Source organism: Neoarius graeffei, chromosome 7, assembly GCF_027579695.1.
Source record: "Neoarius graeffei isolate fNeoGra1 chromosome 7, fNeoGra1.pri, whole genome shotgun sequence".
In the NCBI taxonomy this organism is placed as follows: domain Eukaryota; kingdom Metazoa; phylum Chordata; class Actinopteri; order Siluriformes; family Ariidae; genus Neoarius; species Neoarius graeffei.
The window spans coordinates 81,176,643-81,194,374 of NC_083575.1; the positions used below are offsets into that span (position 1 = coordinate 81,176,643).

General features: G+C 42.2%; 1 protein-coding gene across 2 annotated transcripts in view; it reads left to right on the plus strand.

The window, feature by feature from the left end:
- LOC132889714 (probable E3 ubiquitin-protein ligase HERC3) overlaps positions 1-16,051 on the plus strand; it is a 125,355-nt gene extending 109,304 nt beyond the window's left edge. For both annotated transcript variants that reach the window (XM_060926484.1, XM_060926485.1), the window contains 5 exons: positions 489-555; positions 2,664-2,746; positions 8,318-8,501; positions 9,705-9,807; positions 13,300-16,051. In XM_060926484.1, the coding sequence (XP_060782467.1) occupies positions 489-555; positions 2,664-2,746; positions 8,318-8,501; positions 9,705-9,807; positions 13,300-13,508 (646 nt within the window). In that variant the 3' untranslated portion in view covers positions 13,509-16,051. The remainder of the gene's footprint in view (positions 1-488; positions 556-2,663; positions 2,747-8,317; positions 8,502-9,704; positions 9,808-13,299) is intronic.
- Positions 16,052-17,732: the final 1,681 nt, after the last annotated feature.

The window sequence follows — 17,732 nt, forward strand, 5'->3', positions numbered from 1 at the left end:
GTTAACGGATTAAGGGTCCCAGCTGTTGCTTCATATTATAAAAGCTTTCCGTGCATCAGTCTTTGCTTATCAAAGCTCTAAAAAGGGAGCGTGTTTCATATTGGCAGAAGATGTGTAACGTTAAAACAGCGACTGAGAGACATGCCGTGTGTTGAGTAATGGAAAGCCGCAGGCTGTCGGTACTCTTAATCCAGGTGCTGGGGGACTGGAAACCTCAGCTGGTGGGGTTAATTTAGACTGACATTAAAACACATGGATGCAGAGTTAAATATGCCAAAAAGAACATCCAGACTTTTTGAATAGGATGATGTTTCCATATGTGAGTATATGGCACGAGGACACATTTCACTACATAAGCATAAACACGGCCTTTATGAAATGTCTCAGTGCATAAAGGTAAGTTTCCTTTACAACTTTGCTCTTTGTGTATTCGGACAGCAAGAAGCCTCATGGTTGTGCGTCTCATCGTAAATCTGTTTTTATTGCAGGAGTCTGCAGCAGCTGTTGGACTATGAGGAGGATGACCTAGAGGACGCCTTCTGTCTCAACTTTGCTGTAAGATTTTTTTTTTTTTTTAATCCCTGATGAACAAGTTAGTACAGTAACAAGATGATCCTGGGGTGGGCAAGATATTCGTTTTTCTTTCTGCTTATCCAACAAGCTGAGAAAGCCAGCTCAGACTTCCCTAATTTAGTCGTGGCTAAGTCCCACCCATTAGACAACTCCTCCCTTATCAAATGACGGGGAGGGCAAGGACTAACCCGTGCTTCCTCCAGCACTCATGATCCACAGTGTCGCTGTAAATGATAAGAGAGAGCAAGTATGTCACCCCTTCCTCCCTCCTTGAGAGCATGGCCAATTTTGCTCTCTTGGGCTTCTATTGACCAATAGCTGTAGCATCATCAGAATTCAAACTCTTGATCTCCGGATGATGGGGCAACTGTTTTGGGTCCCTTAATTCTGGTGACTGGATGTTGTAATGCTACAGCATATGAAGACTTGTACAATTACTTGCTTGGCACTTTATGGAAACACTTTGGGGAAGAACTATATATGGGGATGTGATGGTGACACAGTTGTACTTTGTGACTATATAGGACACAGTTATAGAAGCGAGTTATTTATAATCATTCATATATGTTATTTACCAGCTGGGAGGTCCGTATCGTGAAATACCGTGACCGAGGTCTTGAAAGTACTGAGCGAGGCCCTCTGGGCCGAGGTCAGTATTCAAGGCCGAGGTCACAGTATTTCACCATACGTACCAACCTTAAGCTGGTAAATAATATATTTATTTTTTTCTTTACCAAATTCTAACAGAAAACAAGAGTACCCAAAAGGGAAAACCGAGGTGAGCTGAAGCAAGCCACCATTTTGAATCCTCATTCACGGCTGTAATGCAAATTGCTTTCTCCTCGGTATACAAGTGCACTTCCATGGCAGGGGAAAAAAACTACAATTTGCCGCCTATGTAGTCCACTATTTATACAAAATTGAGTCATTCAGGATTCAGCCATGTTTTTGCTCGACCAAAGTTATACAGTATTATGACCTTTATATTGCCATTTGTTGAAACTTTGAAGAAGAGATTGTATTGGTTTAAAGTTTTTACCTAACGTAATATTATGTATTAGGATAACATGGTCCAAAATGGGCCTCATTAACTAAGGAGATCAAACTGTGAGCAAGTTAGAGGTTTTTGGCTTTCTCCTGAAATGTTTTCTTTTGTTTTGTCTTCCTCAGGGTAGTAAAACTCCGCTTTCGCTGTAAACACTGTCGTTATCACTATCCATGCTGTAAAATTAATGCTATTTTGAATCCTCATTCACAGCTGTAATGCAAATGGATTTCTCCTCGGTATACAAGTGCACTTCCATGGCAGGAAAAAAAAACTACGTTTTGCCGCCTACGTAGTCCCCTATTTATACAAATGGGAGTCATTCAGCCATGTTTTTGCTCAGCGTTAGCAAGTTAGAGGTTTTAGCTTTCTCCTGAAATGTTTTCTTTTATTTCTTCTTCCTTAGGGTAGTAAAACTTGCTTTCACTGTGAACACTATCGTTATCGCTGTCCATGTTGTAAAATTAATGCTATTCTTCTGAGAAATGCTCTCACAAATTTATAAGATTTTTGATCATCTTTTAAATAAATCTTATTTAAAAAAAAAAAAGATAAATGTTGACAAAAAATGCTACTCTGTTTGTTGTGAACGAGCGAGTCGCCAGAGGTCCATAACTGGGGTCCGGTAGGATACGGACCCGCTCGCCAGCCAATCAGAGTGCAGGATTTGGACCGTGAAAAAAATATGTTACCACCCAGATGAGGATGGGTTCCCTTTTGAGTCTGGTTCCTCTCAAGGTTTCTTCCTCGTGTCATCTGAGGGAGATTTTCCTTGCTGCCGTCATCACAGGCTTGCTCATCGGCTATAAATACATTTATTAGGGATAAAATTAGCTCATGTTTAGTCTTTAATTTTCTGTAAAGCTGCTTTGCGACAATGTCTGTTGTTAAAAGCACGATACAAATAAATTTGACTTGATCAGGTGTCCACAAACTTTGGGTAACATAGTATGTGTATTAAACACTCATGTATTATAATTTGTTTGCAAATTCATGTACCAGTATATATGCATGTACATTGAGAGAAACCTGCATCTCTTCACAGATTAGCCGGGAGTATTACGGGGTAATGGAGGTGAAGGAGCTCGTCCCTGGAGGAGAGAACAAAATGGTGGACAAGTCCAACAGGTGTGTTACTCGGACATAACCCACATTGTTCACTCAGCAGAGTCTTATTTACTGTTCTAAATGGTTTAAAAGTGGTCATAACGTGTGTGTGTGTTTAGTAACACAACTTGGGACAGAATTTCGAAATTTCATAGGCTTTGCAAACAAATGAGATGCTACCAACAAAATAAACACACACATTCTGTTAGGCTTTGCACCTAAACCCACAGAGCATTGTTCTAGAGTATGTGTGCACGCGCACACACACACACGCACAAAACACTACACGTTCTGCCAAATATCACCAAGCAGCCATTTTAATAGCAGACTTGCTGTGGCTTTTCAGAACATGGAGTTCTGCCATGTAGTTTCTGCACTAAAACTGAACTCAAGCTGGCAGACATCAACAATGTACAGCAGGCAGGAAAGACAGTGATGCGCTTCACACACTTTACACTGCATCTGCACTAAAGCTGTCTGTACACACCTCTCCGATTACCTTACAAATTTTGTATTAGATTCCAGTTGAAAATAATTAATGTTTGAATGCGTTCAGATATTATTGCTAGTGCTAGTTTTTTCATATAAAATCACAATGAGGGACTATCATTTTATCATTAACTTGTGTATTTGTTAATTTACCCTGTGCCGTGTATAGAACTGTACAGTGGGGCTTGAAAGTTTGTGAACTCTTTTAGAATTTTCTGTATTTCTGCATAAATATGACCTAAAACAACATCAGATTTTCACACAAGTCCTAAAAGTAGATAAAGAGAACCCAGTTAAATAAATGAGACAAAAATATTATACTTGGCCATTTATTTATTGAGGAAAATGATCCAATATTACATATCTGTGAGTGGCAAAAGTATGTGAACCTTTGCTTTCAGTATCTGGTGTGACCCCCTTGTGCAGCAATAACTGCAACTAAACGTTTCCGGTAACTGTTGATCAGTCCTGCACACCGGCTTGGAGGAATTTTAGCCCGTTCCTCCGTACAGAACAGCTTCAACTCTGGGATGTTGGTGGGTTTCCTCACATGAACTGCTCGCTTCAGGTCCTTCCGCAACATTTCCATTGGATTAAGATCAGGACTTTGACTTGGCCATTCCAAAACATTCACTTTATTCTTCTTTAACCATTCTTTGGTAGAATGACTTGTGTGCTTAGGGTCGTTGTCTTGCTGCATGACCCAACTTCTCTTGAGATTCAGTTCATGGACAGATGTCCTGACATTTTCCTTTAGAATTTGCTGGTATAATTCAGAATTCATTGTTCCATCAATGATGGCAAGCCGTCCTGGCCCAGATGCAGCAAAACAGGCCCAAACCATGATACTACCACCACCATGTTTCACAGATGGGATAAGATTTTAATGCTGGAATGCAGTGTTTTCCTTTCTCCAAACATAACGCTTCTCATTTAAACCAAAAAGTTCTATTTTGGTCTCATCCGTCAACAAGACATTTTTCCAATAGCCTTCTGGCTTGTCCACGTGATCTTTAGCAAACTGCAGACGAGCAGCAATGTTCTTTTTGGAGAGCAGTGGCTTTCTCCTTGCAACCCTGCCATGCACACCATTGTTGTTCAGTGTTCTCCTGATGGTGGACTCATGAACATTTGGCTAATGTGAGAGAGGCCTTCAGTTGCTTAGAAGTTACCCTGGGGTCCTTTGTAACCTCGCTAACTATTACACGCCTTGCTCTTGGAGTGATCTTTGTTGGTCGACCACTCCTGGGGAGGGTAACAATGGTCTTGAATTTCCTCCATTTGTACACAATCTGTCTGACTGTGGATTGGTGGAGTCCAAACTCTTTAGAGATGGTTTCATAACTTTTTCCAGCCTGATGAGCATCAACAACGCTTTTTCTGAGGTCCTCAGAAATCTCCTTTGTTTGTGCCATGATGCACTTCCACAAACATGTGTTGTGAAGATCAGCCTTTGATAGATTCCTGTTCTTTAAATAAAACAGGGTGCCCACTCACACCTGATTGTCATCCCATTGATTGAAAACACCTGACTCTGATTTCACCTTCAAATTAACTGCTAATCCTAGAGGTTCACATACTTTTGCCACTCACAGATATATAATATTGGCTTATTTTCCTCAATAAATAAATGACCAAGTATAATATTTTGTCTCATTTGTTTAACTGGGCTCTCTTTATCTAATTTTAGGACTTGTGTGAAAATCTGATTGTTTTAGGTCATATTTATACAGAAACGTAGACGATTCTAAAGGGTTCACAAACGTTCAAGCAGCACTGTATATAACATAACCCAGACACTATAGTTACACAAGCCAGTGCAGGTCCCAGGCATGGATAGACCTTGGGAAGGGCTGTGTCAGGAAGGGCATCTGGTGTAAAACCTATACCAAATCAAATATGCGGTTCATAAGTCGGATTTCCATACCGGATCGGTTGAGGCCCGGGTTACCAACGACTACCACTGGTACTGTTGGCCAGCAAGGTGCTGTTGGAAACTATGGTACTGCTGTGAGAAGGAGATTTTGCTTTGACGAGAAGGAGAACTATTTTGCTTTGACGTCAGTTGCAAGTCGAGGGTACAGTAAGCACGTCACGGATATATGTGGGTGATTTGCCATGTAGAGCCTTATACGTATGTACCAGCACTTTGAAATCAAGGTGTCTCTGGGTTGGTAACCACTGTAAATCCTTTAGAACAGGAGTAATATGATACCTCAAAGTTCTCTGGCATTTTCAACTCTCTGCATCTTCTCAGTCAGGGTACTGGGAAGCCCGTGTAAGAGTACACTGCAATAATCTAACCTGGACGTAACAAGTCCATTTACTAGAGGTTGTGTTGCATCGTTGATGAGAGATCGTCTATGTCCAATGTTCCTGAGCTGAGCACGTGCTGACCGACATGTGGTGTTCCATTGACATGGCAGGATCATATGTAATTGGTATGTCGTTTGGACAGAGGAAAGAAGATGAGGAAACTTGGTGGTGGGATGAGGAAGTACAGGAAAGTATATGGAGGAAGAGGTTGGTGTAGAAGTGGGATAGTTTGAGAGATGAAGAAAGTAGACAGGAGTACTAGGAGATGTGGTGTAAGGTGAAGAGAGAGGTGGTAATGGACCTCTAAGGAAGGAGAAAAGGACTTGTACCAAATGGTTAGACAGTGGAACTGAGCTGGGAAGGATGTTAGGGTGACGAAGGATAAAGATTGAAATGTACTGACAAGTGAGGAGAGTGTGGTGAGAAGATGGAAGGAGTACTTTGAGGGGATGATGAATGGGGGAGGGGGGTGGATGGTGTGGGGACTGTGAATCAGGAAGTGCACTGGATTAGCAAGGATGGAGTGCGGACAGCAATGAAGAGGATGAAAATGGGGTTGGCCAAACATTTGACTACAAGTGTGTGAGGGTGTCGTCCCTCCCCCCCAAAAAAAGTACCATAGGCTGAATCCTAAATGGCTTTTCATTCCTTAAATGCTTGCACATGACATGGTTGGTAACATTGCACAGACATGTAATCTTTGTTCATTTTCTTCGGAGTAAACCCCTTGGGGGTGTGGCATTATAAAGGACAGGGTGGTGTGATGAAGTCTGACACAAAGTAGAGATTATTATAGGAAAATAATGTCTTGAGTTGTGTAGTTCATCTTCTACCACAGCAATTTGTTGAAGATTCGTGTCGGTATTTATTAAAGGTGGCCACGTTATATGTTTTATCTGTTTATGGTTACATTTGGTGTTGGAGCATCCATGAAACAAGACAGTTCTGGATGGATGGGTGGATGGAGACGTACTTTATTGATGACTAACATTATAACCGCTAGTTATTCTAGCCAATGTGCTCATGATCTGTGCTACCTGACAACAGCAGAGTGTGTGTTAAACCCTTCTGGCGAGATTTACGCTTTTGTTTAAGAGTAAGGGAGGAGTGAGCACAGTGTCTGTGCCAGAAAGCTAGCGGAGCCAAATATCTGTCAGAGAAATTAGGCAGGTGTCCACACATGGGTGTGTGGAGTGGGGTGGGGGGAACCTAGTTCCGCACATACTGAGACACTATCATACACACTAGACGTGATGTTACCATCTGATCCCTTGAAGAGGTGAGATCCTTAGCCAGAGTCAGATTATCAGCCTTAATTCACTTTGGAAGCTTTTCAGGATCCATATCACAAGACTGATGGACACCAGATCCTGCAGACTACAGTGGACTGGACATACATGTCAACCTATACGGAATGTCCGTATTTTATACGGATTTGATTCAATGAACGTAGTATATGGGCGTACAAATAAAGTTATACGGATTCTTTAAAAAAAACTTCAATATTTATTTAGAGCTATAATCAATTCCCACGATGATAAGAGCGCATAACATTTACAAACGTACTGTACACCACAGAAAGCACAGACAGCCAGTAAAGAGTCTTATGAAATTGCACGTTATCTTGTGGTAGCGAGACTTGGTTCCACTTCTGATCATGCGCACACTGCATTGCGAGAATCCCGCCAACCGGGAAGTAACATTTTGTTTGAAAAGCGTATTTCCACCTGAGCGACTTTCAGTAGCGACTGAAAAGATTCTGAATGGGCACTCCGGCAAGATCAACACAGACGCTTGCTGTGACATGCAGCCTCGTGAGGTATTGGTGCAGAGTGCTAAAAAAGCTGTCATGGAGTACAATTCAGAACATTAGAGTGACACTTTGTGTTTTTGTCAAACATTGGAGCTTTGTATTCATTCTGAAGGTTTATTGTTATTAATATTGAATAAAAAGTAACTGGGATATATCATTGTTAATTATCATTCAAATTTTAGGTACATTATTTTAATTTGCATCTTATAAGGATTTTATAAGGGAAATACGGATTTTGGAGGTTGGTTATACAGGTTTGATTGACCAAAGGTTGACATGTATGACTGGATAGGAAACGCGCATGCACACACACACACACACACACACACACACACACACACACACACACACGTATAGATCAGTGTCGTCACACAGGTAACAAAATGTATTTAATTTATTGGATATTTTTGAATATCTTCAGGAATGTGCGTTTAATAGTTTATAGAGAACTGATTTAAGTGTACAGACGGTCCACGTGTGTAAATAATCAATGTTTTGTCACATACTTTTAAGTAACACAAAGCTGGAATTGGGCGGCACGGTGGTGTAGTGGTTAGCGCTGTCGCCTCACAGCAAGAAGGTCCTGGGTTCGAGCCCCGTGGCCGGCGAGGGCCTTTCTGTGCGGAGTTTGCATGTTCTCCCCGTGTCCGCATGGGTTTCCTCCGGGTGCTCCGGTTTCCTCCACAGTCCAAAGACATGCAGGTTAGGTTAACTGGTGACTCTAAATTGACCGTAGGTGTGAATGTGAGTGTGAATGGTTGTCTGTGTCTATGTGTCAGCCCTGTGATGACCTGGCGACTTGTCCAGGGTGTACCCCGCCTTTCGCCCGTAGTCAGCTGGGATAGGCTCCAGTTTGCCTGCGACCCTGTAGAAGGTTAAAGCGGCTAGAGATAATGAGATGAGATGAGATGAGAAGCTGGAATCATGCTGGAAGATGTGTTGGTATTGATTTTGTGTGTGTGTGTGTGTTTCAGAGAGGAGTTTGTGCAGGCCTATCTGAACTACGTATTCACCGAGTCGGTGCGAGAGCTGTACTCTGCGTTTGCCAGCGGTTTCCTGAAGGTGTGTGGTGGCCGGATCCTCTCTCTGTTCCAGCCCTCTGAGCTCATGGCTATGGTGGTGGGGAACAGCAGCTACAACTGGGAGGAGCTGGAGAAGGTGTGAGAGTAGCAACAAACACACACACACACATGCGCAGTGCATCGTTATCATTAAATTGGAGGAATATACAGGAACGTTAGGGTCTAACGTCAATACAGATAATCTGTATAAGCAATATAAAATATAATATTAAAAATGTATTAAATGCAGTTCAATCCTAGTTATTAAACTGTGGGTGATGATCAGCAGCCTGAAGTTCGAACACAACCCTTGACCTGAAAGAGCAGAGGGAAGGAAGGAGGGAAAGAAATAAGGAAGCAAGGAAAGCTGAATAAAAGACAGAAGGAAGGAAAGGTGGGAAGAGAAAGAAGGAAGGGAAAAAGAGAGGGGAGGAAGGAAAAAATGAAATAAGAAAGGAAGGGGAAAAGTGAAGAAAGGAAGGAAGAGGAAAGGAAAAAAAGGGGGAAGGAAAAAGAGAAGGAAGGAAAAAAACAAGAGAAGGAAGGGAGGAAAGAAAAGGCGTTAAGGAAGGGGAAATAGAAATGAAGGAAGGAAAGAAAGAGATATTACAGTAGTGTTGTACAGGAATCAGGTTGAGTGTTTAACCGTCAGCAGTGAATCAGGATCGAGGTTCAGGGACGTGCTGGAAGTGGAGTCGGTCTGAGAGAGGGAGGAATATTTAACCAAGCCACTGTCGGTGCATTTCTCTTCTACTCAGTCGCACTGTTTAGCAACATTTACAGTGTTTTCAACTTGGCTAGCTAATTTTCTCCTCTCTGTAGCGTCGTTCAGAAATCCCCAAACACGTCGTCTTATTTTATCAACAGCATTTTATCCGTGTTTGGTGATGCGTAAAGTTTCACTAGTGGAACTGACTGACTTTGTCACGACTATTGAGAAACTCCAGAAGATTCCAGCAGCGAGACAGATGAGGTGGTGCAAAAAAGTCTGTTTTTATAAAGTGTACAAGTGCAGCTGCTGTGTAGTAATTTTGGTCTCAAGCAGAGAGCATGCTGGGTAATCACTGTCCCAGACTGCTGATCAACCTGGTTGGGTAACTCCACACCTGTGTGTCTCTGTGGAAGCCTCTTGGAGAATATATGAAGTGTCTGTAAGCGCACACAAACCTTGTTCGCTGGAGAAAAAAAAAAAGCAGTTATCCTGTGGATTTGATAATAGCAGTTTTATTCATGATGTTTCTGAGCACTCTGTGCTGTTCCATTGTGCAGTTATGATGAAGTGCTTCATGCTCTTTTGCAGAATGCCAGTTACAAAGGCGAGTTCTCGGCCTCCCACCCTACAGTGCGGATGTTTTGGGAGGTGTTCCACGAGTTTCCCTTGGAGAAAAAGAAACAGTTCTTATGTAAGTGTCTCAATGTACTGTGTTATTACTTGAGCTGTAATGTGTGTGGTTCAGCATTCAGACTTGCGCCCTTGTGCGGTGGACTGCAGGGGAAACATCAGGAAAGCATCAACTGAAGAGAAGTTAAGGTTATAGTGTACAAGTGAAAAGCTAGCTCTAAGAGAGCTACCGTAATTCATGCAGCTGTCGGGCCGGCCAGTCATGATGTAGCAGCAGTGTAATAATTTTTTTAATCAGGTCAGTACTTGTGGAAGTTTGAGTATTTCAAAAACTGCTGAAACGTTCAGTATCTTGTTGATGGAGCTGACAATATAACCACTCTTTACAACCATGGTGAGCAGAAAAGCATATCAAAACATCCAAGAAGACAAGCAGCCCACATCGAGTTCCAGTCCTGTCCGCCATGAATCTGAAACTAACGCTGAAGACAGGTTCTGTTCTGATCACTTGAAAATATTTAGGAGGAAAGATTTTCACAATCTGACAAACTGAACATAAGTGGTGGTGATATTTTGGTGGTGTTTCACATAGGCACAAGAAGGAGAGCGACAAAAATGTCCAACCCCAGTTCCCAAAAAGTTGGGACCCAGTGTAAACTGTAAATAAAAATAGAATTTGATAATTTGCAAGTCATGGAAACCCTGTATTTCAGTGAAAATGGTAGAAAAGATGTATCAAATGTTGAAACTGAGAAATTTTTATTATTTTTTGAAAAATATTTGCTCATTTTGAATTTGATGTCAGCAACACGTTTCAGAAAAGTTGGGACAGGGGCAACAAAAGACTGAAAAAGCTGTGTAATACTAAAATAATAATAATAATTGGTTAACTGGCAACAGGTCAGTAACATGATTGTGTATAAAAAGAGCATCCCAGAGAGGCGGAGTCTCTCAGAAGTAAAGATGGGGAGGGGTTCACCGTTCTGTGAAAGACTGTGTGCGCAAACAGGGAAACAATTTAAGAATAACATTCCTCAATGTAAAATTGCAAAGAATTTGTGGATCACATCATCTATGGTACATAATATCATTAAAACATTCAGAGAATCTGGAGAAATCTCTGTATGCAAGAGACAAGGCTGAAAACTGACATTGGCTGTCTGTGATCTTCAGACCCTCAGGCGACACTGCATTAAAAGCAGACACGTGTCTGTAGTGGAAATCACTGTATGGGCTCAGGAACATTTCAGAAAACCATCATCTGTGAAAACAGTTAATTACTGCATCCACAAATACAAGTTAAAACCAGATATAAACAATATCCAGAAACACCGCCACCTTCTCTGGGTCCGAGCTCTTTTACGATGGACTGAGGCGAAGTGGAAAATTGTCCCGAGGTCTGACGAATCAAAAGTAGAAATTCTTTTTGGAAGTCATGGACACCACGTCCTCCAGGCAAAAGAGGAGAGGGACCATCCGGCTTGTTACCAGTGCACAGTAAAAAAGTCAGCATCTGTGATGGTATAAGGGTGCATTAGTGCACATGACATTCAGCTAATGCTGAATGATGTATACACATTTCAGAGCAATATGCAGCCATCCAGACAAAACCTTTTTCAGGGAAGACCTTCCTTCTTTCAGCAAGGCGATGCCAAACCACTTTCTGCACACATTTACTACAAAGCGATGCAGTTTTAAAGAGTCCAGGTGCTAAACTGGCCTGCCCGCAGTCCAAACCTGTCTCCCATTTAAAACATTTGGTGCATTATGAAGCGCAAAATACGACAAACCCCAAACTGTTGAGCAGCTGAAATTGTACAACAGGCAGGAATGGGACAACATTTCTCTTTCAGAACTACAGCAATTGGTCTCCTCAATTCCCAAACGTTTACAGAGTGTTGTTTAAAGTAGAGGTGATGCAACACAGTGGTAAACATGCCCCTGTCCCAACTTTTTTGAAACAAGATACTGACCTCAAATTCAAAATGAGCGCATATTTTTCAGAAAACAATACAATTTCTCAGTTTCATCATTGTTGAATCAGAGATGATCAATACAGAGATGTATTGTCTCTGTACTATTTTCAATTAAATATAGGGTTTCCATGATTTTGCAAATTATCACATTCTGTTTTCATTTACAGTTTACACAGCATCCCAACTTCTTTGGAATTGGTAGCCTGGCAAGCCAGACTAAATGTGAATATTTAGTCTGGCCTCGATCCGTAGACATTTCCGACGGGTGTAGGAGGAACAACCCGTTGTCTTTCAAACTGTCTCTGTGCATATAGGCCGACGCTCTGACCAATCAGCACAGCAGTGACTGTGACGTAGTCAGAGCGACAGAAAGCAGTGGGGGAGGCCTTGAAATAAATAATTTTTCAAAATGCGTATTAATTAATAAACAGGTTCTAGATATTAAGAAGTTTGGAGATAATGACCACAAGTTTGGAGTCTGTACCACATACTTAACATACACTCTTTTTTTTTTTTTCAAGGGTTTTTCAAGGGTTTGCTTAAACTGTTTTTGAGAGTTTTTATTTAGTGGTGTTTGGTGAAATAATTTCCCTTAAATTTAAAATAATGGGAAAATAAGAAACAATCAAAAAGTAATGTTTCAAAGCTGTTTATTAATTCTTTGTACTGCACAAACTAGCCCCATCCTTTTGGCTACGAGCGGAGCCAGCTGGGAGATCAGACTTTTGCCATAGCCGGTCGGCAAAACAGCGAAAACGTCCTTTTTGAAAAGGAATGAGCGGAGAGCCTCTTCCTGCTCATGTTTCAACGAAAACTCCAAGTCTAATTCTTCTAAAACTGATTCCAAAGCGGAGTCAAACGCGCGCTGTTCACTAGCCGTAGCCATCTTTCCTGTTGTGCTTTCTCCAGCGTCACGCAGCCTTGTCGTCACTCCTGCAAAAGCCCGCCCAAAGAATCCAAACAAAAACCTTGCGTTGTGATTGGCGGGCACAATTTGATGCCGGGGTGTTTTTGTTTATATGGTGCGAGGCTAGACCCACTCGCTAGGCAAAAATATTTTTGGCCGCTAAGCGGGTGGGTCTAGTTTACTAGGCTATGGAATTGGGGTTGTACAATAGGTTTCTTCCATGTTCACATTCAGACCAAGTAAATGTTAAAAATGGCATGGAGGTCACTTTTGTAGGTATCTGATTATTAACTGTAGCCCATCGAGAGCTCCAGACAGTTCTCGATCTTGCTTCAGACCTTGTTTCAATGAGTTAATTGTGCTCATAGAAGTGGACCAACCAATTACACTCCAAGCATTGGTATTCTATAGCTTGTGGCCGGCTAAGTGTAGTAAATAAGACGACGTAAGACGCATACGCTCAGTAATTTGTGGCAAAATTGATTTTTTTTTTTCCCCCCTTTTGGAGTTTCTTGTTAGCAATGTTGGCACATCTGTTTTTGATTCAGTTCGCCAACCAATGCTGTGCTCAAGCAATAAGCCGCGATTGTAGACTTACGAAGTGTAGTTGAAGTGTTTTATTGGCCGGTGTTGAGGCTAACACTCTGTCTTTGTCTGTCTCTCGGGTCAGTGTTCCTCACAGGCAGCGACCGGATCCCCATTCACGGCATGTCCAGCCTTCGCATCATCATCCAGTCCACGTCGGCGGAGGAGCACTTCCTGCCCGTCGCTCACACCTGCTACAACCTGCTGGACCTGCCGTGCTACAGGAGCAAAGAGACGCTGCGCTCGAGGCTCACACGCGCCATCGAGCAGTACGAAGGCTTCAGCCTGGTGTGAGAACACTGCCGTTCTTTCACTCACACACACACTCGCACTTTGACCAAGGATAGACAATGTCTGATCCCCCACACACAGTGGCTCTGATGGTGTGAGTAGGACCGTATACAGACACTGAACTCTGCTGAACTCGGAGTGGAATAAATCTTTTATTCAATAATTTTTTTTTTTTTTTTTGGAGTGTTAGTGCAAGAGTTCCTGATGCGTGCATTGTTATTCTGAGCGCTTTTCGCTTTCCTGTTCCTTTCCAAGTTCTGGGAACAGTGTCCAGATTGTGTACCGGCGTCGAATCTGCTATTCTACGCTGAAACAGGAAATATTTTTGGTCGGTTTGGAGTCGCACGCGGGCGCTTTGTTTGGTTTGTGGTGTTTTTTTTTTTTGGTCAATATTATTATTTTTTGTTTTTGCTTTTGCGCTCTTAACGGAGGAAAAAGAACTCTATATAAAGCCAGAAACGAGCCCTTGTCCTCTGAGCTTTTGACTGGAAGATGTCCAGACCTGCTGCTGAAGTGACAGAGGATGGAACAAGCCATTATCCAGACATGAAGCCTATCGATCCTCTCTGCTTTTTCGTAACCCGATCAGTAAATTCCTGCGAATTTCCATTTCCAACTTTGCCTTCAATACGAGCCACTACAGCTTGCGTTTATTCTCCTTACGTTAGCGTGCATGCAAGTGTGACGTCCAGAGTGAAATCTGAGCCTGCTAATGACTGTTTAGTACCATGATAAATTAAAAAAAAAAAAAGTTTATGGTTGGAAAAAAACAGCCGAGGATTTGAAAGCCACAAAGGACTGTTGTAACCGACAAAGATGATTGATTGATTGATTGATTTGATTTTTTTTTTCTGTTTGAGGGAGGAGATCCAGCAATAACTGGGTGATGTGTCTAAAAGGGGTTTGATCTGAACGCTGGCCTATGCACAACCATGAATCTTTTGAACGAGCAGAGACCAGCACTGGTTCTGCGCATGTCCAGAATCCAGGGTGGAGATTCCTGCTCGAACACAACAGTTAAAGGTGGGGTCAGTGAAAATTTTTTTTTTTTTTGGGGTCAGGAGTGACTGACTCTGGTTTCAGTGGACGACGAGGCGGCGGCGTCTCAACTTGCATACTGACTGTCTTTTTGAATGTTTGACAGCTTGCACTATTTTTCAGGCATTTGAGCAGAAGCAACACGCGTTGGTGGTTTTGTTTTGTTTTGTTCTGTTCATCATGATCACTGACTGTACCTTTAATGTTGCCTCATATTCCATACTTTTCGTACTTCTCCAAAGTGATGCTGGAAATTCAGCCAGACTTGGTGATTTATAAACATGTGGATGATAAAGTTGCACCACGAAGAAAAAGTGTGTTGGATGCAGAACACTTTTTGCGCTCTCAGGTCACTACTGCTCTACGTAGTGGAAGGGGCAGGGCTACCAGAGCATGGACAGCTTGAATTTAGTTAAATAGTATTGGCTTTTAAAAAGGGAGGTTCTTCCAATTGAAATATCCGGAGCTTGCCGAGTGACTGGCGCCTCTGAGTCAACAAGGGCGGAGCTTCATCTAATCTAAATTTGATTAGCCAATTACAAACGTGTTCGTATTACACCTACTGTATATTAGCATTCCTGTTTTACTTCTATGGATTTACAGATTAGCAAAACGCATATTTTCGCTCTACTTGGCTACTGGTTTTAATTGCAGATGTAATGTTTAGTTTGTTAACTTTGTAAATAATTAACCGAACATTAGCTAGCTTCCTGATGAACTTGGCTAGCCATTTAACATCACATACATGCTGCTAGATAGTTAATGTTAACATTAGCTAAACTCTTTTATATTGTGTAATTAAAACCAGAATTTTATGCTAAGGTATAATGTCATCTGTCAAACTATCAAAGTGAAAACGCTCGCAGGTTTGTAATTTGCTGCTGAATGTGAAGTGAAGCTCCGCCCTCATTAGGTGTTTTAAAAAATGATGATTGACCGACAAATCGGGGCGTAGTGTTGGAGCGGGAAGTCACCGCACCGTGTTGGACAGGAGGCGTATAGCGCCGCTGTGGTGCTCACGGATATATAAATCTGTTAGTTTTATTTTAGCATCATTCTGCATCAAAATCCGAGTTTCTTCAGCTTCACTGCGTAATGTGTCTGAGGAACACGCAGGGACGAAGAAAAGGACGTTTAAAAGGGATTTGCGCAGCCACGACGCTCTGACATGAAATACTGGATCAGAATGACTTGGTGTGTAAAGGGACGCGCGATGGATCCTGGTAGTGGTGATGAAGAAAACTGCACACACTCTGGAGACTCGGGCTGCGTTCAGCGTGTCGCGGGGTTCCTCTGCGTTCATTCATCCACACTGGAGCAAACAGCACCAAGCCTTTCTGTCCCAAACATGACTGTCAACTTCAGCAAACAAGGGCTTCTTCGTGGCTGCTGCTGCATTATTTTAGTAAAGTATATTTACTTTTATACCTCTCTCAAATGGAATATATTGTTCTATTTTTTTTTTCCTTTCAGAGCATTTAAATTAAAATGAAAATTCCACCTCCCAATGGGTCGCGTGCTCTGTGCTGTTTTTTAAGGTTGTCTCCCCCCCCTTTATTTCTCACATGCTCTCTCACGTTTCTCGCATACTCTCACTCGCGTTTCTCACATGCTTTTTCTCTCTCGCTCACACACACACATGCGCACATACTTTCTCGCATGCTTTTTCTCTTGCACGCTTTCACTTTTTGTCTCACACACTTTCTTGCATGCTTTCGCGCTCTCACACACTTGCTTTTTCTCTTGCACGCTTTTCTTTTCCTCTCATGCTTTTTCTCTCACACTCGCATGCTTTCGCTGTCTCTCACACACTTTCTCACATGCTTTTTCTCTCGCACGCTCTTGCATGCGCTTTTCTTTCTCTCTCTCGCACTTTCTCTCGCTTTTTCTCTCTTGCATGCTTTCCTGCATGCTTTTTCTCTGTCTCTCTCTCTCTCTCTCTCTCTCTCTCTCTCTCTCTCTCTCTCATACACAGACACACGCTTTCTCACATGCTTTTTCTCTTGCACGCTTTCACTTTTTCTCTCACACACTTTCTTGCATGCTTTCGCGCTCTCACACACTTGCTTTTTCTCTTGCATGCTTTTCTTTTTCTCTCACACTCGCATGCTTTCGCTCTCTCTCACACACTTTCTCACATGCTTTTTCTCTCGCACGCTCTTGCACGCTTTTTTCTTTCTCTCTCGCACTTTCTCTCTCGCTTTTTCTCTCTTGCATGCTTTCCTGCATGCTTTTTCTGTCTCTCTCTCTCATACACAGACACGCTTTCTCACATGCTTTTTCTCTTGCATGCTTTTCTTTTTCTCTCGCGCTTTTTCTCTCACACTTTCTCACATGCTTTTTTCTTTCTCTCTCGCTTTTTCCCTCTTGCATGCTTTCTTGCATGCTTTCGCTCTCTCTCACACACTTTCTCACATGCTTTTTCTCTCGCACGCTCTTGCACGCTTTTTTCTTTCTCTCTCGCACTTTCTCTCTCGCTTTTTCTCTCTTGCATGCTTTCCTGCATGCTTTTTCTGTCTCTCTCTCTCATACACAGACACGCTTTCTCACATGCTTTTTCTCTTGCATGCTTTTCTTTTTCTCTCGCGCTTTTTCTCTCACACTTTCTCACATGCTTTTTTCTTTCTCTCTCGCTTTTTCCCTCTTGCATGCTTTCTTGCATGCTTTCGCTCTCTCTCACACACTTTCTCACATGCTTTTTCTCTCGCACGCTCTTGCACGCTTTTTTCTTTCTCTCTCGCACTTTCTCTCTCGCTTTTTCTCTCTTGCATGCTTTCCTGCATGCTTTTTCTGTCTCTCTCTCTCATACACAGACACGCTTTCTCACATGCTTTTTCTCTTGCATGCTTTTCTTTTTCTCTCGCGCTTTTTCTCTCACACTTTCTCACATGCTTTTTTCTTTCTCTCTCGCTTTTTCCCTCTTGCATGCTTTCTTGCATGCTTTTTCTCTGTCTCTCTCACACACAGAGACATGCTTTCTCACATGCTTTTTCTCTCTTGCACTCTGTGTATAATTGTGATCTATGAATGCATACATCATGAAGACATTCTCTTCACATTACACACACGTCATTTTGCAATCCGATTTGTCTTGATCTCCATTAAAAGCACTTGTTTTGGTGGTTTGCTATAGTAGGTCACATGACCTTAACATGTATGACAGAGAAACGTGTGCTAGGAACTCTGTAA